This window comes from Nyctibius grandis, chromosome 6 (genome assembly GCF_013368605.1).
Source record: "Nyctibius grandis isolate bNycGra1 chromosome 6, bNycGra1.pri, whole genome shotgun sequence".
In the NCBI taxonomy this organism is placed as follows: Eukaryota; Metazoa; Chordata; class Aves; order Nyctibiiformes; family Nyctibiidae; genus Nyctibius; species Nyctibius grandis.
In genome coordinates, this window is record NC_090663.1 from 15,356,813 (window position 1) to 15,380,442 (window position 23,630).

At 41.0% G+C, this 23,630-nt stretch overlaps 1 protein-coding gene across 1 annotated transcript in view; it reads right to left on the bottom strand.

Moving 5' to 3' along the window:
- CLNK (cytokine dependent hematopoietic cell linker) overlaps positions 1-12,265 on the bottom strand; it is a 41,608-nt gene extending 29,343 nt beyond the window's left edge. The window contains exons 1-5 of the mRNA XM_068403125.1: positions 12,164-12,265; positions 8,874-8,878; positions 7,233-7,304; positions 5,925-5,974; positions 1,377-1,414 (exon numbers count right to left, since the gene is read on the bottom strand). Of these exons, the coding sequence (XP_068259226.1) occupies positions 1,377-1,414; positions 5,925-5,974; positions 7,233-7,304; positions 8,874-8,878; positions 12,164-12,265 (267 nt within the window). The remainder of the gene's footprint in view (positions 1-1,376; positions 1,415-5,924; positions 5,975-7,232; positions 7,305-8,873; positions 8,879-12,163) is intronic.
- Positions 12,266-23,630: the final 11,365 nt, after the last annotated feature.

Here is a 23,630-nt window from a genome sequence, read left to right on the forward strand (position 1 = left end):
CTTTCCTGTGAACTCTCTACAGGTTGTACACATCTTTATTACAACATCAAGCAGACCTCCAAGAAGTGTTCTTGACAGTACAGTTCAGGGTGAGGTTTGTTTTTTTATAACAGTACAGAAAGAAATACTGCCACACCCGAGACAGACCCCTGCAGGATACCGGGGTTTGCAGGCTCTTCTGCTGCGTAACTTTTACCATTTCAGTAGCAGACTACTGTCAACTAGGCTGAGGGTGGATATTTTTTCAATCAATTGTGCAAACACTTCACACATTTCCGTTTAGACCAGGTTTCCAGGTTTCTATTTGTGAGACTGTCTTTTGGGAAATGTCAAAGACCTGACAAAAATCGAGGTATATCACATCTACTGTTTTCTTTCTCCCCATTATGGTCATATTTCTGCCGATAAGGAAATTACTTTGGTTTGAGGAGTTGATAAGATGTTCTTCATGTCCACATTAGCAATTTTTTAAATAATCAGACATTATTTCCAGAAGATGCTTTCAGTATGACTTTGTTTAGTAGTGTCTCCAGGTATCCAATGAACCCTCAGGATTTCCTTTTTTACTTGTAAGGAGTTGAGGTTACCATTGTTCTTTTCCATTGCTTTAGGAACTCAGGACTCCTCGAGGAGTTCCCAAAGATAATCAATTACTGTCTCAGAAATTACTTCAAATAATTCCTTAAGTGCTTTAGCATAAGTAAATATTCTCCTGGCTGTTCTTTCCCTCTTCTGCTCTGTGCTATTGCTGCCTTCTAGATTGTTTCTATGATTCTGTAGATGGTATTAATGCCATATAGCATCTGATTGTAATTAACCTTTCTATGAAACCTGAAGCAGCCAAAGTATTGATTGCTTCAACATTCTTTGGTCATCCTTTACTTGTTCAACTTGCTTATTAAGCAATAGACCTGTGCTTTCTTTTCATCTTTCTCTGACTTGTATTTGCAGTCTTATACGCCTGAGCTGAAACTCAAAACCAGCTTTCAGATACAAATGGGAAGACATTGAAATGTGTACTGTTAGCTTTTCAGCTTTCATTTGCATTGGTTACATATTAAACCTTGAGGTTTATGACTTACATACTTGTTCAGTTTGACTCCTGTTATTTTCACATGATCTTATGATAAAGGTGTATTTTAGATTCAGACCATAAATGGAGAATTGACTAGCAAGTGAGTCACTTCTCTAATCTAGCTCCCACTAAAACAAAGTAAAAGTCCTCATATATACTTGAAAATTCTCATACTTTATTTTGCATTAACAAACAGTGAGGATTACACTTTCTGTTACCAGCGTTATAGCCAGGAAGATATTAACACACATCAGGAAGTGAAAGAAAAGTAAAATTTTAGGAAGAACAGTGTGATACTTACAAAATGATAGGTATTAGCAGGAATAGTTCTTCTGTTTTCTGTATGAAATGGAGAAAAAATGTCTGCAGGTGTGTCCTGGTTTGGCCTAAACCAGGCCGATTTTCCTTTCAGTGATTTTTACTTTCAGCTAAGTCTCCTCTAACTAACTGCATGTTTTTGCAGACAGTGTCTGCTTCCAGGACTGATAACGCTCGAAGTTTGTAGTTATCACTGAGGCACCGGTAGGGATGTTGTGCAGAAAGGCTCTTGCTGTACTTATTCTTGAGAGAAACCAAGGTCACTGCTGAATTCCTCATTGCTTACGAGTGAAGAGCCGAAGGGGGGTCGCAGCTGCAGTGGGGAGCAGACAGGGCAGGTGACCCAAAATTGACCAACGAGGGTATTCCATCCCATACACGTCATTCTCGGTAAAAAGTGGGGGGATCACGAGGGTCTCGCTCTCTTTCTTGCTATGGCGGTGTCCAGGGAGGACTCGTCTGTTTTCCTGCTGCCCGGATCCCGATCCGTGCGTTCCTGAATCCAGCTCTCGACCGTCGCTAGGCCCAGCCTGGGCCTTCCCGGAGCCTGCCCTGCAGTGCCGGTGGTGACGTGGCTGACTTCAGGGAGCTCAATCTGGTTTGTATATATATTTGTATATATTTGATTATTTCTATTATTTTATTATACTTTTTTTTCATTATTATAGTTTATTAAAACTGTTTAATTTCCAACCCAGAAGTCTCTCTCTCCCTTTTCCTTTCCCTTTCCCTCTGGGGGGAGGGGGGGGGGGATAACAGAGGGCATCTGCCGCAGGTTTAATCGCCAGCCCAGCTTTAAACCGTGACAAGGTGTCATTCTGTAGAAAATAATACAACTAATAACTTATATAAAGGAATAAAAATCTGCCAACTGCACAGTATTTTACAGATACTAAACCAAAGGAGGTGGAGCAAATCCACCCATGAGTTTGTTGACCTATACAATGCATGAGGAAGTAGCTGTGTGGAAATGGGATTCACAACCACTAGCACGTCTAAGCCCACCCACAGAAAATACCCAGAGAAGGATGTGCTTGAACTCCTCTCTCCTGAGTTTTATTCCTTGGTGCAGATTTGTAAGGGCTCACCCTGGTGATCCTGGTCTGGAAATCCCTCTTCTGAATAGAAACATATCTTGTTCCTTTGGTGCCAGAAGAAAATCTGACCTCCTGCTTTCAAGATTGAACTGGAAAATGATTTTCTACTGATATCTTTTCTGTAGTAGCACTTGCCCAGGAGACTGGAGTCCTGGTTTCATCTTCAGAAGCTCCAAATTCATGTTCCCAAAACCGAGAACGCTTCAGTTACCAGGCTATAAAACTATTCTAGGCAGTGGCTGTCTGCCCATGGAAGTTTGTCTCATGGTATGGCCAGGAGAGCATGAGTTACCAGGGCCAAAGAGCTGGTGAACAGGAGAGTGAGTTCACTTAAGAAGAGACTCCCAAGTTCTGCCCTTAACCTGATTTACACATTTCATCCAGTGACAGTTTAATGCAAAACAGCCATGGTATGTCCTTACCCAGTACGTGCTCTTGTTCTGGACTGCTTCTGCCTGTAGCCTCACAAATCTTGCATCTGTGGCTACCTAACAGCCTGATTTCAAAAGCAGAGCATGAAAGTCCTTCTGTTAAGCCTCACCTATAACATATAATTACAGCATGCTCTAATGCTTAGGAGGAAGGGAGAATTGTGGACTGAAACCCTTTTATGCCAAGGAGAGAGTTAAAACCAGACCCCCTTCTTGCCCAGGTGTTGTACCCTGTGCAAGTGGGTGAAGGATGGGCAGCATCCCACAGCCCTCCCATCCAGCTGTGTTTTGAAAGAAGCCAGTCTTTACCTAAACAGCCTCTTTACATTTGTCACTATTGTTCTTTTGTCTGAATACTTCATGAGCCTGATATTGCAGAGTTTTGTACACACCAGCAGATGGCATTGAATGTTCATTTATTCAATATACATAGTACTTTTATCTCTGCTTAGAGGGTCATTCACGGGGGGGGGGGCAGGGAAGAAGGGTTATTCATGCAAACTAGTTGTCTGATTTTCTATTTAGTTATGCTGGGGCAAATCAGAAGTAAGCCCAGTTAAATCAATGACATTGATGCAGACGAGGATAATTGGGTGGTACTAATATAATAATGAAAAAAGGCATTCAGGATCTTAAATTGTAGCCTTTTTACTTCTGTTAATAAAAAGTAGTTATTCTGTCCTGAACAATAAGAAATGAATAACAGTGGTAAACATTGAAGCTATTAGCCATTGTATTTCATAGCTTAATGCTAAAAGGAAACTGTTTGACACAAGCCTTCGGGGTGGTTTATTGCTATCCAACATCACTTTACAATTTGATGTCCAGGTTAGTTTATAATCTATTCTGTTACACAGGAATCACTAGAGTATGGAGGAACTCCTGCCCTCCCTCTCCTTTTCTTCCAACGCCTCCTTTGCACAGCGCGAGTGAAGGAAGAGGCAACATTGCTGCTTTCCTGCGGGCATTTCTTTTCCATAAGGCAAATACCCAAATATTTTCTCTGTGCTAGCTGAGGAGAGCAAGCCAGCTAGAAACCACTCCTCGTGTTATTTAAGGATGACATTTTGGTAGTGAAGACGAATATTTCATTCTGTCAGCTATACTGTACATATGGGGCCTTCAGAATGAGAAGTGCTGTTTGCTGTCTGGGTGGTGGAAGACTGTCGAAGGTCTCACTGCTTGGAGGGAGGCTATTTCTGCTATTTACTATATATATATATCACCCTGGAACATTCAGTTTCCTGGCTTCTGTTGCACTGACTGTTGTATGGGGATGAAAGAGGACAGAATCTTTGTGCCAGGTAGTTGCAATCAGCTGGACCTTCTGACATCAATATTTTTTCACTGCAAGATAAAGACCTACAGCTGGCAGGAGTCAGAGCCTTCTCAAGCTATAGGGACTGACCATATTTTATTCAGTCTGAAAATTTTTTGTTGCTTTGCTCCATTCTCTGTGAAATTGGTAAACTGGGTGTATCAGTCCTAACAATAGTAAGGTGTTATATTTCTATGGCATATGAATGAGTGTGTTTCTGCCAGTTGACAGAGAATGCCTGATGTCAAAGGACAAAAGGGAAGACATTAATTTCTCTTTAATTTGCAAGGGAATAAAATCGTGTGCATTTTGTGGCAACCTTGCCTGCTTTTCAGAGTGACCTAAAAAAAGTTTGTTCAAAAGGGTGACAGGTTAGAAATTTGTACATGAAAACCCAACGTTGGAAACATAACCCTTCTTTAAATGAGAAAGCAGAAGGTAAATCCGTTCCCATTGACTTCTGTGAGTCTATGAACGCACAGAGGTTTTTCAGTCACAGTTTGTGGTGTTTCAGCCAGTGACAGAAAGAGATAAAGTATTGTGGGCTATATTTTAATAAACCTTGTGATCCTGACAGAGTGTCTCCTAACCGCTTCAACAGAAAAAAATGAGGCTGGAAATGCTGCAAGGAAGAACCTGCATAAGAGTTTTCAGAGTCACTTTTTTTTCTGTCTGGTCTAAAAGTATGGTGTAAAAACTTGTCCTGTTAAGTATATTGGCATCTTCCTCTAGCCTCTGGAAGGGTTAGGTAAGACAAGTAGAAGCTTCCTGAATTGCATAGGTTTAATTCCAAGACCAAGCAAAGGGTAAGCAGGCTTCGCTTCAGAGACTGAAAAAGGCATGTGAATAAATGTCAGTTATGGTGAGCTTTTGTGAAATGGCCAGCTATCCACGGAGAATAAAAGACTTGCAGTAAGATGATAGACTGCTGCATTTTATTTTTCCAGAGCTGCTTTTTCCAGCCCTAAATCTAAATCTTCTGTATTATATTGACATTGAATGCATTTAAGCAAACTTCACATAACACAATAAACATATGGTATGCCAAATAAATTTATCTGGCTAGTTGTGCCCCTATTTAGTTAGATAATTTTATATGCTTTGCATTAAATATCTCTTAGCTCAGCTACAGTTGTGAAATACAGTATAATTTTCCACCGACTTAAGTAGGAGCAGTGTTTTACTTATGAAATCAATGTGATTTAAACATATGCTTACTACTGACCATAATCTGTCATGGAATTCAATTTAGAGATCCTGTGTCATTGTCCTGCTGTTTTGGAACAGCAAACAGTAAAAAGAGGGGAGTCCTTCTTGAGTAGTGGCAGAGGAAAAAAGAAAGTTCCCTTAGTTCCTTTAGAAGTCATCAGCCAGTGTAATGTCTGCAGTCTCCAACAAGAGGATGGTTTAGTGTTGGTTTTTTTTGTGGGGTATAACATCACAAAGCCAACATTTTTTTGTGGCACTCTGGAAGTAAATATCTTTTTCTTTCTTCATTAATGAGTATCCAATTTCCAATTAGTGGATATCCATTTCTTTATCCTTTTTTCTTACAATTAATTTTAATTTTTATGATCTTACAATGTTCTGATCCTTTACGCCTTGAATGTTACAAACTACCACTGACTCTGAGTAATAAGTATGGTAAAATAGTACTTCCTTTTTCAGTACTGAAAGACTTTTACCTTTTGGATGTACATCCAGATTCGTTGCTGCACATATGTTTGGGCAAGACCTAAAGACATTAAAAAAAAGAAAAAAAAAATACAATTTAATATTAGAAATTGCTATTGTTCTATGAAACTTCTCAAAGAGTCTAGCTTAACAGAATGAATGGAAGCTGCAAGGATAATAATTAAATTTGAAAATCGATTTGGCAGATTCAGAAGTTCAGCAATCAAACCTTACATTTTTGTTCACTTACAGCTCCAAGTTTAGTGCAGTTACAGAGAGATCTACTCATGCTGCAAACATTCATTTTGGACATAAATATTGTAACAGCCTTATTGATGCTTTAGCATATTCAGTATATTGTTCGAGGGATGAATGTGCTTAGGGAGATACGAGCTAAACCCGCTCTTTTAGCATGCAGCTGTGCCACTGCACATGGCTCCCTTTGCATCCTGACAGCCAGCAAAATAAGTATAACAATTTCTCCTAGTCCTGATGTGGTATTCTTCCATCCTGCTATTACTCTGTTACAGGGAATATATGAGATATATTCAGTGTGGAAGAAACAAATAAACGGGTCTTGACCTTACTCTGGTGTCCTGGATGATGGTTCTCTCGCCATCACCCTCTTTACCCACTGGCCCTTAACTCTGTATCAGCCTGTCCAGCAGCATTTATGGATCATTGCAGACATAGTACTTAGCATTCAGAAACAACAAGAAATATTTTGCAATGAAGACGTGGCCAGAGATTACATTAGGACTGCATTAATGCACACTTATTTTATCTAGTATCTAAGCATCCACCCTCAGAATTGCCCAAAGTTTGTGAAATACCAACACAAATCTTTGAGTTTCAACTGCCCCACTCTTAGAATTACAAATATAATATACAAATATACGTCCAAAGGTATATAAGCTGAGAGCCAGGCTCCAAACTTCGAACGTCCGCAGATTGCTCCCACAACAAAGGTGCCAGCCCTGTAGCCTATTCCTGGCTGCAATCGTCCCATGTCAGCCCATTCACAGCCCCAACAACAATGAAGCTCCAGGGTTATTTATCTACCCAAAAGTCCAAAAGTTTCACACTACGTCCAAAAGAATATTAGCTGAGAGCCAGGCTTCAAACTTCGTTCAAAAGGTTAGCAGCAGCTTTTGAACGAAGAGTGAAGCTCAGTGGTTTCCTGTTCAGTGAGCAGGCTGTAAACCACACGAGAGTCATCTGGTCTTTCGCTGTCTGCTGCTTTGAGCATGGACACATCAATAATAAAACTTTTATTGATATTACTTATCAGTGCTTTAAAAAGTAATTTCTTTACTTACTTATTTTTTGGCAAAGTTGTCTTCCTGCTGTTTGAATCGGCTGGGCGATGTACTGTTGTTTTCCTGTTAGCTCTGACAGAATTGAACAAAGTTTACCATTAGCAAGCGGCAGTAAGGGGGGAAGAAATGTGAGTGCAACCAGAATTGAAAAACAAATTTTTGAATCTGGGAAACGCATATATGTAAATGATTCCCTTCTTCTCTACCTCAAACATTTCCATTCTCTGAGTATTTTGCTGATTTTCTTGTTGTTTTCAGCTATTTGGAAAAAAGAACAATGGTTTTCTGCTGAGAGAATGAAAAGCTGGAAACTGAATTCCTGCATCCAGTGTTTTGGTTTATTTAGAGTAGGGTACTTATTAAATTTTTGTACAGCTGAATAGGAACTAAAACCCAGGGGCGTCTACCCAAGATCTCTCTTGCTAATAAAATACTTGTTAAACACCAGCAATGTAGCTATCAAAGTAACAGAGATCAGTTGTCTTGGCCTCTCTACTTCTGGTTGCTCTTGAGCCCCACTTAGAAACAGAGCTCCTTATTTTACTCATGTAAAATAGTACTGATCTGAAAATCCTTGAAACAAACACCAAGATTATTTCAGCTTTTACCCTTCGACTACCAGAGACTTCAGTGTTTGCCGCAAAAGAGTTAGGATTATCTAATAAAATAATTCCTACAGATTGTGAAGATGGTCATGTTCTCTTCAACAATGTCACTTGGACCTAGTTCTGCCCAAGTTCCTCTCGATTCAAAGATTCTATAATCAGCATTGCCAAATCAAGTTATGAACATGCCCCCAAATGCCATAAAAAAAAATTCCTTTAATCAATATTTGAATGTGCGCATTGATAATCAATTTTTCTAACTGTCAGTGTGGAAATACTAAAGGTCACAAATGCAAAGATGGAGATTTGAGAAGAATGAGAAGACAATTTTATTTTCAGCTGTGGAGTTAGCGCGAGAGGTATGCTTGAGCAGTTGCTAGAACTATAGAGAATTTGGACTCAGCATTCAGTTTGCCAGACAAGACCTTTAAAACCTTTGTGGCACTCCCCAGCCACCAGAAGTACAAATGATTAAATCTGTACTGCTGAGTTATCTCTCTGGAATATCAGAAATACGAACAGGTAACTGATTTCTGTCATATCTATGCTCTTTATAATTCACATATAATTTTTTTTCTCCTTTAAGAGAACAATTTAATTCTTTGCAAAGCTCTTCCCTCAGCTCCTCCTAAGGAAGTGTGTATTACAAATGCAAAAGTCTGTTTCATATGAATATTATACATAAAGCGAATGTAATTTTTGTGTGCCTGAATATATTGCATTCCTCCGTGATCCTTCTGGTGGCGAATTTCCCAACATGCACCTGAAGAGTGACCTTCTGCAAGGTCTCCCTTGCCTGCAGCAGGGAACTATTTTAGTCTGTTTAGTCTGTCTGCTGTCTGTATGTGAGATGCAGCACTGAGGCTGAATACCTCTTTTGCTGGCTACCTCCATGAGTCCTTCAGAACTACATACCTGTTACTGGTAACTGGTAGCGTAAATGGCTCAGAAGTACAGGATTTGACAGAAACTTATGGGCTCAGACTATGAGGATATTTGTCACTTTTTGGGTCATCTATGTTAATAAAATCCCTACCTTGCCTAAGAAGATTACAAAAAGTCGTCTTCACTATTTTTGCTTTAAAATACAGCTATGCCATTTCAAAATCCCCATGTCTAATTACAGGGCAAAAGCATTTTTCCTTCACAGGATTTTCTGCATTCTCTGGTCAATGCTACAGTAACATTGCTCCCTCCTTCTGCAAAACGGTGGGATTTTATCATCTTTGCAATTTAAGACACTTTCACCTCTTTTAACCTAAGGGGAATGTGGAATTTCATTTAGTCGGCTATGTTCTATAACTTTTTCCATTTATGTTACTCATTCCAGATTGACCAGATACAAAACCCCAAATTGTGTGTCTGTGATAGTGCAGTTTAGTGGCATAGACAGAGCAGCAACACCCATTCAGCTCGAGTCAAGTTACATTATGTATGGCTAGGAGATATACCGGGGAGAAAAATTGAGAGTAGGCTTCATTTTAAGTGACAATTGACTAGTATTTAACTGCAGACAAACTGTAATGGAGCACCTACAGAAATACGGATGACATTTACATTAATGTCAAATGAATTCATGTTGATGGGTTCTGTGGTAATAAATTATGATTAATTATTTATGATGAATGGGATGTATAAAATATTCTGTTTCAAAAACCTTAAAATTTCCAAAAGTCATGAAATTACTAGGTAAATTGTAAGACACTCCATTTGAAAGTTTATTTACTTCATAGCATTTGACAGGATTATTACTAGGGTGAATTTTACTTGCAGGAATATAAGGTAGCTAAGTCAGTAGCTGAAGGACAGATGGTTAAAAGAGAGAAAAGTCCATTTTGTCTTATCTGTACTCTCTCTTTTCTTCCATTTCAACTGTGAAACAACAATAACAACAAAAGTAGCTATCATATTAAATAGCTCTCCTCTGACTGCAATACTTTACAGGAAACAGTTCAATATTGCCTGATGCTTTGTTCTATCAATTACTACATTCTAAAGGCCCTGCCATACTCGTGTGTCAAATCCTTCTTCATGAGAGACTGTAAATGGCATAATTTGGCCCAAAATATTCAGAAGAAATTCCCTATTGGTTAAACATTATTACAGTTATCTGTTTTTGTAGTTACTTATTTGCATATTTATTTGGTTTTGCAGAAATGTTTGAGAGCTCCTATCATAGAAGAGATCCTCACTGTGCCAGATGATTTGCAATCATAAAGTCAGACCCAGTCCAAAGGATGCAGAAAAGAAGAGAAAACAGGTGGATGCAACTAACAAATGGGGGTTAAAACAACAAGCTGAAGGTAAAAAAAGTTTTGCTAGAAGGAAAGAAATAAAACATGGAGCATGCAACTCTGTGCTGCCTGTAGACATCTCAAGGGAGTCAGTCCCTAGTTTGAAAATCCAGGCACCTGTCAAGCCTGTGGAGGGAGAAAACCACTTTTGTGTCATTACTACTATTGAAAGAGGTCAGTATTATATTTTATGGGCTGCTTAATAAAACAAAAGGATCCTAAACCACGGCTTAAAGCCATTTTCTGAATAAATGTTTACCAGAGTGATTATTAAGGATGCTATCATTCAGAAACCAGCTTGTTTCCTGAAAAGGCGGCTGAAGGTGGCATGTGCACTGCACGTGGCAGTGTGATTGGATTTGAGGGGACTTTGCAATCACAAGGTCATTCTGTTACACGGTGGTTTGAAAGTGCATTGTACTGTTAATTTTGTTTCCTGGTAACATACATCTCTATAGATGCTGTTACTTAATAGTAGGGTTTGGGCTGGGAGGAGGCTTAGCCACCTCTGCTGTCTCCCTGATTAAGCAGAACTGAAGTCAGTAGGGCAGAAGTAATGTTTAAATCTAACAACAGATAACGTCAAAAAACCCTAAGAGAGTGCATAGCAGAGAGGTCACTTTTGCAAGTGACGCAGGCAAGTAAGAGAACATGAACCTGGCTTGACTGGGCTATCTCCCTATTGAAGATAAACTTGGATTTTGAAGCTGCCTGAACACAGATGTGCCTTGCCATTTTGGGTGCCTGGGTATATCCTGGCCTCCAGATGCTGCCTGGGAGGGAACTAGGTCTTTTGCAGACCTTGGACTGAACTTCTTTGGCTGGTGCCTGTAGAGTTACGTATCTCAAAGCAGGGTCCAAAATCTCAAGATTACTGAACAGAGCTGCCATGAGCTAGTGAAGAGCAGCTGCCTGAAATCACAGCATCAGTGGTTAGTCAGGCTGCAGAGGAGTGCATCCCTGTACTTGCAGTATGCAGCTGGGAGCGTAAGGCAGACACTTTCTTCCAAGGAAAAGTGAAGGATAGCTATCCACCATCTTTTGTATGAAATAATGTAGTGATTAGTGGAAGTATGTTGCTTAGTACCTTGATCATTACTGTGTTCTGCTTATATTTCCTCTGCACTGAAAAGAAAACAGAGGTACAGGAACGTGGTGTGGGCTCCCATGCCCCAGCTGAGCATGTGCACCTCTTGGCTCTTCACTCGCAGCCTGCTCTGCTGCATATGATGAAGGAGGAGCAGTTTTTCTGCGTGGTGGTTGGGCAGGAGATGAGTGCCTCTCACCAAAATACCATGCAGTCCTCTTTCTGTGGGTACTTTCCAGAAAGGGGGCTTGGATCCCCCAAGGATGTGAGACCATATCTTCCTTTTCCCAAACACTGTAGCTATGTGCGGAAGGGCAGTGGAAGAGTTTCACTGCTCCCCCCATCCCTCCTATGGGACAGCAATCAGAGGTGGCTTTGGGACTGATCCTGCACCAGGATGGGAGATGCAGATGGGGAGAGCATATCCAAGCAAGGCTGTTCAGGGCCTTTAACAGGCTGAGACAGAGGCTCAATACCCTGACTTTCCTGTGGTACATGCTCAGCTTTTAAGTTCTTTTGAGGTAGCTTTGGACAGGCAAAGAGTTGCCTTTCTACGTACATGAGATAATTTGCAGTGCGCTGTACTGGCTCTGGCTGGGGTGGAGCAGCCTGTACGGTGCTGTGCTTTGGCTGTGTGACCAGAGCAGTGTTGGTAACACTCCTGTGTTTTGACTGTTGCTGAGCAGTGCTTGAACAGCATCAAGGCTTTCTCTTTTTCCCATTCTGCCCTCCCAGTGAGCAGCCTGGGGATGGGCAAGAGGTTGGGAGGGGACACAGGTGGGACAGCCGACCCCAACTGACCAAAGGGATAATCTGTACCGTATGACATTGTGCTCAGCAATAAACACCAAGGGAGGCGTTTTTTTGAAGGTAGCCACTGCTCAGTGATTGCCTTCACACCACTTATTTTGTTTCCTTTTTTTCCTCTCTCTTTCCTTCACTTACTAAACTGTCTTCATCAAGTTTTCTCACTTTTGCTCTTTCATCTCTCCCTGGTCCCGCGGGCAGCGAGCGGCTTCGCTGCCGGCTGGGGTCAGCCCGCCACATGCACCTGGGCAGGCAGAGACAATGGGAAGGGAGGGAAGAGTCGTTTGACCTTGCAGCTGTCACAGGGGTTTCAGGATCACAGTTTTGACGCAGGCATATAAGCGTTGCCCAAGTCTGAGGCAAAGGCCTAACCACTTTTCTGAAATATGTCCCATATACTGCCCTAAAATGGATTTTTTTTTTTTTTTTTTGCTTTTGATTTATAAAGGTCAGTTTTATGAATCAGTAATGAGATCATCCATGGAAGCATTGTGCTCAGTGTTGTGACACTAGAAAAAAACTCCGTAAAACAGATGCTCATATGATCAACATATTTAAACTACTACAGCTGTGGTCCTCCAAGTGTGTCATGCAGGAGGAGACTTGTTCTGTTTTGGTTTTTTTTTACCTAAAGTAAATGTTAGGAACATAATAATAAATATTAAAGGCTATATTCTCTTAGCATAATTATGTAACTGATCACTTGCAAAACTATTTAAAAGTTATGACTGGCACAATTCATTTGAATTATTTTCTTCAAAAAACAGTGCCCCAGGTTTCCCTGGCAACCTTTAAAGTGGTGTGTATAAACACACCAACCAATCAGCGTAATATCAGTTGAAATAACCCCACAAAAACCAAATACAGTGAACATTAATTAATTATTGTGCTGGTTAAATGCAGATTTTAGAAATGTCAAATTGAAACATTTCCTTAGTCCCAAACTGCATTAACAAGCTGCAAAATGCCGGCTCTTTGCAAGTCCACCTACGAAATATTAAAAGGTATTAAAAACTAGCTTTATCAGGGAAAGAGGTCCCCTGGCGAATGAGTTATGAATCCCGCTTCTCTAGTACTGGTTAATACAGGTATTCAGGCTGACAATTAGGATATACAGAATGCACTTTTATTTGTATTACAGCCTCATCTGGTTTGGAATTGCTGTAGTGAATCCCAGCCAGGTGACTTTGCACTGGATGGGAGAGATTAAAAGGAGAAAAAATGATAACCATTGTGGCTGAAGAAAGGAATGGCACTATACTAAGGTATGTTTCAAGCCAAACGTTCATGATCTTGTAGGAGAAGAAAATATTTTACTCAACCTTAATTGTAAATACTCACAGAGACTGACCCTTCTAAGCCATTGCTGTTGCAAAACTGAGATTTGTTTTTTGTTGTTGTGCATGACACCATGCTGTGCAGAGAAATGCTCAGAAAAGATTTGGTGTTTGGCACGGTTTTCTTCCCACAGCTCTTCTATCGAATCAGGCAAAACATATTCACACAGCAACAGAGTGCTTTGGGACACTTCAAGCCAAATGCTGTAATGTAATCTGAATCACATTGCGAAGATTCCTCGGGGAGGTGTGGCATGGAAATTTTGCCCTTGTATAAAATAGTATGAACCGTGAGCCTGCCTACTCCTTGCCTTACCCTTCCTGTATGTCTCCTTAACGGTATACATTGCACAAGGCGGTACCATGCAGCTTCATTAATAATATGTACTTGTTTAAGCATAGCATCTGCCACCTCAGTCCACACACTTGAGACCAGCATTTAGTCAGGTTCATGTACTTTGAGCCACTAATAAATCGTCAGGCAGAGGCTTGCTGGCTGAAGAGATGTCTATGTCTACCTGAAAGGTAACCACAGACATTTGACACTTGGAAAAATACTAGTGGGAGGCTTTGGTACCCACGGTTACTGTTCATATTACTGTGCATGTTTATGCCAAGCACGTCCTTATCTACAACAGCAGCTCTGCCACGGCACAGTATAGAGCAGGGAGATTAGGCAAACAGTGGGTTGAAATAGAAATGCTTATTAAGTGTGAATAAAAATAGTCTCTCAACGACTTTTGCTAAACTCACCTGAAATCATGTATTCTATGAGAAGATGAGGAAAAACATAAATGAACCAAATCTATCATGTGGATAGGGTTTTCATATTTTTCGGTCCAAGAAGCTAAACACTAAAGTGAGTAGGCATGACTGAGGGAAGCCTTTAATGCATGTAAAATGGTTTATAGTAACATCATAATAATAAAAAGATGCTTTTGAAGCACTGTGGTTTGTGACCATAGAAGTGGGAGTCATTCAATTACAATGCCTCATTTGAATTTGGTCCTGAGATGATATTAACCCTTTGTAGAAGTTTAAGGTTGCATCACTGTGACTATTTTCATTTTTACATTTCTTAGCTTCTCTGCACCCCTTTGGGATTTTTCACATATAAATGGTAGAGAGTTTCTTCTGGAATAAAGAGCAAAGATGTGAATGGGTAATGAATGTGTTTTACTTTTTCATTAAGATCTTGGTAACACAGACACACTCAGAGGACATGCAAAATTTGTAAACATTCCATCTAACCATAATTCTGTTTGCATTACTTGTCTTTCAGAATGTTCATATATATATATATATATATATATATTTCAGATTATTTTCTCTTTTGCCTCTCTCTTATAAGCAGTATAGTTTTCAGACTTGTTTTGTGTTGTTACCTACCAAGTTGTTTTTACTGGCTTTTTAAGTCCATACTTCAGGCTACATTGCTTATCTCTGCCCTTGCATCTTGTAATGAAGAGTGCAAATCCCTATTCACCTGGGGAATCATAGAATGGTTTCAGTTGGAAGGGACCTTAAAGGTCATCTAGTTCCAACCCCCCTGCCACAGGCAGGGACACCTTCCCACTAGACCAGGTTGCTCAAAGCCCCATCCAACCTGGCCTTGAACACTGCCAGGGAGGGGGAATCCACAGCTTCTCTGGGCACCCTGTTCCAGTGTCTCACTACCCTCACAGTAAAGAATTTCTTCGTAAGATCTAATCTAAATCTACCCTCTTTCAGTTTAAAACTGTTCCCTCTCATCCTATCACTACATGCCCTTGTAAAAAGTCCCTCTCCAGCTTTCCTGTAGGCTCCTTCAGGTACTGGAAGGCTGCTATGAGGTCTCCCTAGAGCCTTCTCTTCTCCAGACTGAACAACCCCGACTCTCTCAGCCTCTCTTTATAGTCAGTGAGAAAAATATTTAACTTCTTAATTCTCTCACTAGTGCTTGAAATCTCAGGGTTACCACCTGCCAGACCTTTTGGGGACTGCTTGGCGTGAAAAGGAAAGCTAAAGTCTTCTAGCTTTCCACTTGCCTAAAGAATACCTAGGTATCTCAGTCTCAGTGGTCAGAGGAGCTGACGGTTTATTATCTTCCTCCTCTGCAGATGAGCAACATCCTGGGAGCAGACAAGAAGCCAGGCAGATGATCTCTTATCTCAGAGGATGTGGTGCTGGCTAGAGCTACTTGCCAGAGAATCTGGGGAGGTGCTGTGCAACCCAGCACTGCCCAGGGTGTTGTCATCACGTGTGTAGCTCTTTCTAGCCTATACCAGCGTCTGGCAATCTTCCCCATAGCCCTAGGCAAACCTGCTGTTTCAGCAGACATTTGACTCAGAGTTGTGTCTGAATCAAAATTCCTTCCTTATTCCTGTTATGCTGATGGTTTGCTGCTTCTCTACAACAGCAAATCATAAAACAACTTGAGCAGACCTATTGCACATGACAGGCAAGTAACGAGATAGATAGAACTCAAAGAAAATGTTGTTTCTGCCCTTCTTTGCTATCTGCTGTCAGCAAGGAGCTAATAGGTAAGCGGCTTTTAATTTAATTTCACTCTGTCCAAGTCAAGGTGGAGTAATCTGCATATGAATGTAATAATGCAAGTACTTGATCCCTCCCTCACAGACATAAAGTCTAACCTAAAATATGTCTCTTAGTATCTAGGGAGAATAAAATTACACTGCCCAAGGTAGGAGAGGAATATGTATCTAGAGAAAAGAACAGCGTATACTGAAGCCCTTCAGTTTACAGCTACTGCACTGTAAACTTATATCCACATCTTTAGTATCCGTGAACCCAACAGCATTACAATGCAGTTACAGGTTGCCAATGAAATCCAGTTTATAGGTGGATGAAAAAGATTGATCCAAGTATTCTCACAGGAGTGGTGTCCATGCTGTATTAAAGGTAAGTATAGTAGTCATTCTTCGAAGTAAAAATGAAAGCAAGCAAGTACCTTCATAGGTGGTTCTTTCATCTATATGCATATTGTTGGAGTTTTTGAATCATCAGCAAATAACAAACAAATATAATTAATTTGATGATTTAAAAAAAAATATTTTAAATTATCTCTTTGGGTTTTGTTAGAAAAACAGCCATCAACATTTCCTACACACAAAGTTCTTCATGGAGGACAACAAATAGTAAACCAGTGGTTTCTGTAGGGGTCTGACTGGAAAAGAGTATCTATTAATTACCTGTAAATTTCACAGGATGTTTTGGTATCTTGATTTAGCAATCTGTAGAACTCACATTGAAAAATCAAATGTAAGAAATACTGCAATTTGGGAGAAAGAGAAGGGTCTTTGCTGATTAGATTATATTTGCTTAATTAAACATTCATATCGTTCAGATTGGGGCCCTGAAATATAAATTACATGTTTGTATTAACCTGCTGTTGACTCAGTGTAGGCATTCATGTTTGAAAAGACTGGCTTTTCTCTAGCAGTAGCTAAGTGCCCCTGAAAATTAAAACCCCCTCCATTTAAGAGATTTTTTTCTCTCTCTTGCTCTCTCTCTTTCAGTTATCCAACTTGATGTAAAAACCCAGTTCTTGACCAGTCCTAGACTGTCATCTGTGTCTGTTCCTGACTAATCTCAGATTAACCTTCTTCTTGCTTTTGACCACTCTTATACAGTTGTACCCTTCTCTGGAAGGTGTAAACTCTACAGAAGTAATGGTTGAATATTTGCTCAGTGAAGCCAGTTACCCCATCTTGTGGATTCCTGGGATTTCAGTTCATGCTGCCTGACAGCTACAGACATGTACGTAAGCGAAAAGTTGGATGTCTACATGAAAAGCTTAGTAAAGGAGAGGGCCTGGGGTGGAATAGACCATGCTGTTTCTCAAGCCTTTGTGAATAAGTGCCTGATTCTGGTAGCTGGTAAAGATGAAAACAGGACACATTTCACAAGCAGTGCAATGTTCCTTTCAGAAAAGATTTCTTAAATCATTACTTTCAACTGCAGCCTAATATTTAATCCTTGTCCCAGTTCTTCTTTCCTTGAAGGCCGTTCAACAGAAGCAGAAACATCCAGGAACCACAAACAAACTATTCTCTGAATAACTGGGCACGCTGTGTTTTCATAATGGATCGGAAAAGAGTTATCTCCAGTTCGTCTGTGACGCATGGGGATTTGAAGCTGATAAAACTTAAACAGTCCTCAGGTTGTCCATCCTTTCTACAGTGAAATAGTCTTGGAATCAGACCAGATATGGGGCTTGGCTCCACACTGGGATAGTTAATTTCTTCCAGTTATGCTCAATGGTTTATTTTTATTTCTGTATTTATTTCTTGCATGTAGCAACTTTAGTTGCTGTCAGACGTTGCTTTAGAGGAGCAGAGACCACATATAGTGTTTCCGTATCTGGGGAGAGCACAATGGTTAGGCTACTTGGTAAAAATCAGCAGTGCTAACTTAATGGCACAACCTTCTCAAAACACCTCCTTCACCTCTGCTACTTCTGCAGTTAATGGCAGAATCATTAATATTACATCATTCCATCAGCAAGTTAATTCATAATCTAATGAATGACCTAGAGCCAAATAAGTTTATAGGAAAATTCCCATTTATTTCACAGAATCACAGAATCACAGAATCACAGAATGTTAGGGATTGGAAGGGACCTCGAAAGATCATCTAGTCCAATCCCCCTGCCGGGGCAGGATTGCCTAGATCATATCACACACGAACGCGTCCAGGCGGGTTTTGAATGTCTCCAGAGAAGGAGACTCCACAACCTCTCTGGGCAGCCTGTTCCAGTGTTCAGTCACCCCTTACAGTAAAGAAGTTTTTCCTCAAATTTAAGTGGAACCTCCTGTGCTCCAGCTTGCACCCATTGCCCCTTGTCCTGTCAAGGGATGTCACTGAGAAGAGCCTGGCTCCATCCTCTTGACACTTGCCCTTTACATATTTATAAACATTAATGAGGTCACCCCTCAGTCTCCTCTTCTCTAAGCTAAAGAGACCCAGCTCCCTCAGCCTCTCCTCATAAGGGAGATGTTCCACTCCCTTAATCATCTTTGTGGCTCTGCGCTGGACTCTCTCTAGCAGTTCCCTGTCCTTCTTGAACTGAGGGGGCCCAGAACTGGACACAATACTCCAGATGCGGCCTCACCAGGGCAGAGTAGAGGGGGAGGAGAACCTCTCTCGACCTGCTGACCACACCCCTTCTAATACACCCCCAGGATGCCATTGGCCTTCTTGGCCACAAGGGCACACTGCTGGCTCATGGTCATCCTGTTGTCCACTAGACCCCCAGGTCCCTTTCCCCTACGCTGCTCTCCAACAGCTCTGCCCCCAACTTGTACTGGTACATGGGGTTGTTCTTGCCCAGATGCAGGACTCTACACTTGCCCTTGTTATATTTCATTAAATTTCTCCCCGCCCAACTCTCCAGCCTGTCCAGGTCTCTCTGAATGGCTGCGCAGCCTTCCGGCATCTCAGCCACTCCTCCCAGTTTTGTGTCATCAGCGAACTTGCTGACAGCGCACTCTAATCCCTCATCCAAGTCATTAATGAATATATTGAATAGAACTGGTCCCAGAACCGACCCTTGCGGAACTCCGCTAGACACAGACCTCCAACTGGACTCTGTCCCGCTGACCACTACTCTCTGGCTTCTTTCCTTCAGCCAGTTCACAATCCACCTCACTACCCGATCATCCAGACCACACTTCCCCCAGTTTAGCTGCGAGGATGCTGTGGGAGACCGTGTCAAACGCTTTACTGAAATCGAGATAGACCACATCCACAGCTTTACCATCATCTATCCACCGGGTAACATCCTCATAAAAGGCTATCAAGTTGGTTAAGCAAGACTTCCCGTTGGTGAAGCCATGCTGAGTGCCCCTAATGATCCCCCTATCCTTGATGTGCCTAGAGACAGCACCAAGAACAAACAAGTTGCTCCATCACCTTTCCAGGGATGGAGGTGAGGCTGACTGGTCTATAGTTACCCGGGTCCTCCTTCCTGCCCTTTTTGAAGACTGGAGTGACATTCGCTTTCCTCCAGTCCTCAGGCACCTCTCCCGTTGCCCATGACTTAGCAAAGATGATGGAGAGTGGCCTAGCAATGACTTCCGCCAGCTCCCTCAGCACCCGCGGGTGCATCCCATCAGGGCCGATGGATTTATGGACGTCCAGGTTGCTTAATTGGTCCCTGACCCAGCCCTCATCAACCAAGACAGATTCCTCCTCTGTGATTCTGTGATTCTGTGATTATGTTGTTAAAATGCTGCATGAGAGTGATTACTTTTATACATTAAAAAAACAGCACTTGTCCACCCAACTTTGATCATATCAAAGTTCTTCTCTTAATCTATATGCTCAGAAAGCAAACGAGAAAATATATCCCAGTTATAAAACCCAAAAAGCGTCTGCATTACTTGTTTCCTCTACTCAACAACAGCTCTTCTTACACTTAATTAAATCCTTCCTTTTTATCAATGTCCTTAGAACAAAAAGCTTTCCACCGTGAGTTTTCTTGTCTCTTTCAAAAGGGTTTTGATTAGATTCCTATAATATCTTTTTTTTTTTTTTGAATAGATGTCTGTAGACATTGTAAATATACTGCTTTCCCACACAGCCATTTTCAATAGTGGTACCATTACTGCATGCCCTTATTCTAGCATAGCATAGAATACTTTCATACGTGCATGCTATTGCATAGATATACACTTTGGCTAAATTAAAGAACATAGTAAAATGCACTGGAGATTCACCATACAGCCATAACATGACACTTAAAAAAATGCTGTCCCAAGAGTCTAACGTTCAAATACCATGCCTAGTGAAACCAAACTCTGACGTCCATGCCTAAATTAAACAACGCAAAATTAAATGTCAAGGAAGCATGTCCAAAATATCTGTGAATAAAAACCTATGGTGGGAAAGGCAGTCAAATGAGCACTGGTAGGCTGCACTGCCAGGAAAAAGATACTTCAGCAGTATCGTTGGTAAAAGCTGAAGAGAGTTCTAGTAAGTTTTAAAGTAAAGATTAATCCATTTACAGAAACTTAAAGTTTCATTCAATAAAATCTACAAATCCAAAATGACCATTTTTAGTATTCTTTCACTTATTAGAATATGGAACAGAACCTAGAGAAAGAGGTCCAGGAGAATCAAAAGGAAAGCAACATTTATCCTCATCTGTCTTGACCATCACTACAAAGCTATTCCACAAACTCCGTACCTTGCTCAGTATGTGTACACACTTTTTCAAATTAATTACTTTCTGTTAATAAAAACATCTGTTCTCATGTTGTTTGATTTTACATTTGTATTCATGTGCGTCAATAATTTTTTTTTCCTTCTTGCTGTCAAAGTGTCAGTAATAACCACAGAGAGATTCTCTTTTGACAGCAATATAAATTTCATGTCGGAGACAGAGGGCTGCAAAAGTCTTCTACTTTTCTTTGAGGATGCCACCAGTAGCATCATCAGGATGCTACCAAAAGGAGAAGGAACACTTTGGCAGCTTAATGGCTGCCAAATGTGAGCATGTGCTGGAACAAGGGGAGATTATTTTATTTTACTAACACGAATTAACATACTAAAAACTGGTTTATAATAATACATTTTTGCATTATTAATCCTGTAACATAGTCCTATAATACAGTTGTCTTTAATGTTTCTATAATGTCTATTACAGTAAAAAGTAAACAAACTGAATTTTCATGGTGCGTTCACTGGAAGGCTAGATTAGTCTGAGGAGCTGCTCCTTCCTTCCCTGCCAGAGAGAACATTACTTCATTTGTTTAAAGACATGTTCTTTTGTAATGGAAGACTTTGCATAATTAGATCAACTTTTTCTGTTGTGACAGCACACTCAAGTCTCTTCACCGGCTGTACAGGACCCTCATTCTTTCAATTAACCCACTGCCACAGTATTAGTGCAGGCTTTGCCGCTTGCCCTTGCTGACGTTCAAAATGCTACCAGCAGAATTACTTTCAAGGATAAGGTCAGTAGTGCTGTACTCAGGCAGCTTTACTATGGTGGTGTATCCAAAGTGGTGACCTAAGAAAACTTCTGTGAAAGGCTGGCCAGTTTTCCATCTAGGTCCACAGATCACTGAAATTGCTAAAGCCCAGATGTTTTGGTTTCAGCTTCAAACATAATATTAGTAAGATCTAATTACATGTCAAATTACAAATGTCAATTACAACCAAAACCTCTTCGGAAGGGGGATCCACATTCAGTATTTGTCCATGCTGAATTGACCACTGACACACACACACAGAGAAATCTATTTTTCTTAAGGAATAAGTTTAGCCAAGGCCCTTGTCCTTGCTTTCAGCTGATATGCAACTTGTTCTTGTTCACACCCACAAAAAAAAAAACCAAAACAGAAAGCCGTTTTCTTCCTTTTTTTTTGCCATTTTGGCTTCTTAGTAAGCTCAACCAATACTTGGATTTTCAGTCCCAGTTGGCAAAAAATGTCTTAACCCTCTAGAGAGAAACTGCAAGACAATGTAGTCTCACCCTAAAACTAAACACAACTCATTCACCCAGCCAGCCGCAGCTCTTATCCTAGCCTTGACTGATCCAGCAATAAACATGCCTTTTACTATACCACTTACTTATTCCCTGAGTATAACTTAGCCTTAACTGTACTTGAACGATACCTGCCATAGACCTAACCATGCTACTGCTGTCAGCCCACATCCTAATTCTGTGGGTTTTATCTGACACAGTTTAAAGCTATCTACCTTCTCAATCTAGGTCTTGAGCCTCAATCCCAATTCTGAACCTTGAAGGTAGCTCAGGGACTCTTGTAACCCCTCATCATCATCATCTACTGTCAGGGCTGTGAGGGCACTAATAGGCTTTAATTGTCCTGACCAACCTCACCTGGGGCCTCTCCCCACCCTTGCTCATGGCCCAGGAGCCCCATTTCAGCTCAACTGGACCATCAGACCCTACCCAATGAACAATGTCATAGAAGTTTCAGTCTCCAGCTCAGCCACAGCTATGTCCATGTCTAGCCATGGACCCTGTTGATTTAGTCCCCAAGCCAAAAAAGGACTTCCCAGCCTGACCTGGCACCTGCCTAGCAACCATTGGGCTGTGTCTGACCCTGATTACTCTCATCATACATGATCATAACCCTGACCAGCAAGCTGACTTCCCAGCTTGGTCTTGGCGCTGTCTCATTGCTGTGAACTTGTCTGATATGGACCCTTGGCTGAACCTGGCTGCCATCCCTGGATGTGCCCTGCTTGTCCCACTGGGGTGGTATGATGGGCCCTGGCTGGCAAAGCCCCTGCCCCAATGGTCCTATCATCCCCCTTGGCTTCTGGCTCTGTAACCCTTGAGGTGTTTCTCATCCTAAATCTACCGGTCTAATCAAATCCATCGGCATACTGAGTTCAGTTCATGCTCATCTAATTCCTTCATCTTTACTCCAGATGTTACTGCGTCTCAACAAACCATATCCTTCTGTAAAGTCACCTTCAATAATATGCATTTACTGGCCCTGTGGGTCTCCCTGGCATTCAACAACATAACCACCTTGTCAGTTCTTACTCTCTGAGAACTCTACACTAACTGCAGTCCTAGTACGAGTTTTAATATAGCCTCAAAGAAATATAAGCTCTCTGTCCGTAGCAGCAGCAGCCTTCATCTAACCCCTAATGCCTTGCAGAGTCCTGTAATAAACAAGCTTTAGTTACTTTAATCTCAAACTCCAGTCAGATCTGATTGTGTCTCGAATATGAAAAATGCCTCACAATCCCATCTCCGCATCCCACGCACCAGCAACTGGATTCACACTTCTACTGACTGTTTTCACCTCAGTCCCCAGTTCTTTCCATGTAACTACAGTGGCTTGATAGAGACTAGTGGATACTTGGCTGTATTTGATACATTTGGCCGTACTGCTATTGTAAAAGAAAATGGTGAGGTCCACCTAGCCCAGTTTATTACTTTGATTCCTTTGAGTGAGTAGCTCCCTGTTGTGATCAATTTCATGATTTTAAATAATTTGTCCTGAAACAGCTTCAATTTCTGAAAAGAGAACTAAAGTGATGTTGCATGTAATAAGGGGAGCAGCAAAAAAATTAGGAAATTCTGATTCTGTGCTAAAAGCTTAAGGATTGTTGTCTGCTAAAGCTTTGCTTTCCCAGCCATTGTTCCTGTCTTGCTTTCCCAGGGGCCAGAGATGCCATAAGCACCTTAAAAATAAAAACTTTGTGTAAGTGCTTCCATGTGAATTGAAAGGTGAAATTTTAAGCATATAATTTTTGAATTATAAATGTTTAGTATGCAAGGG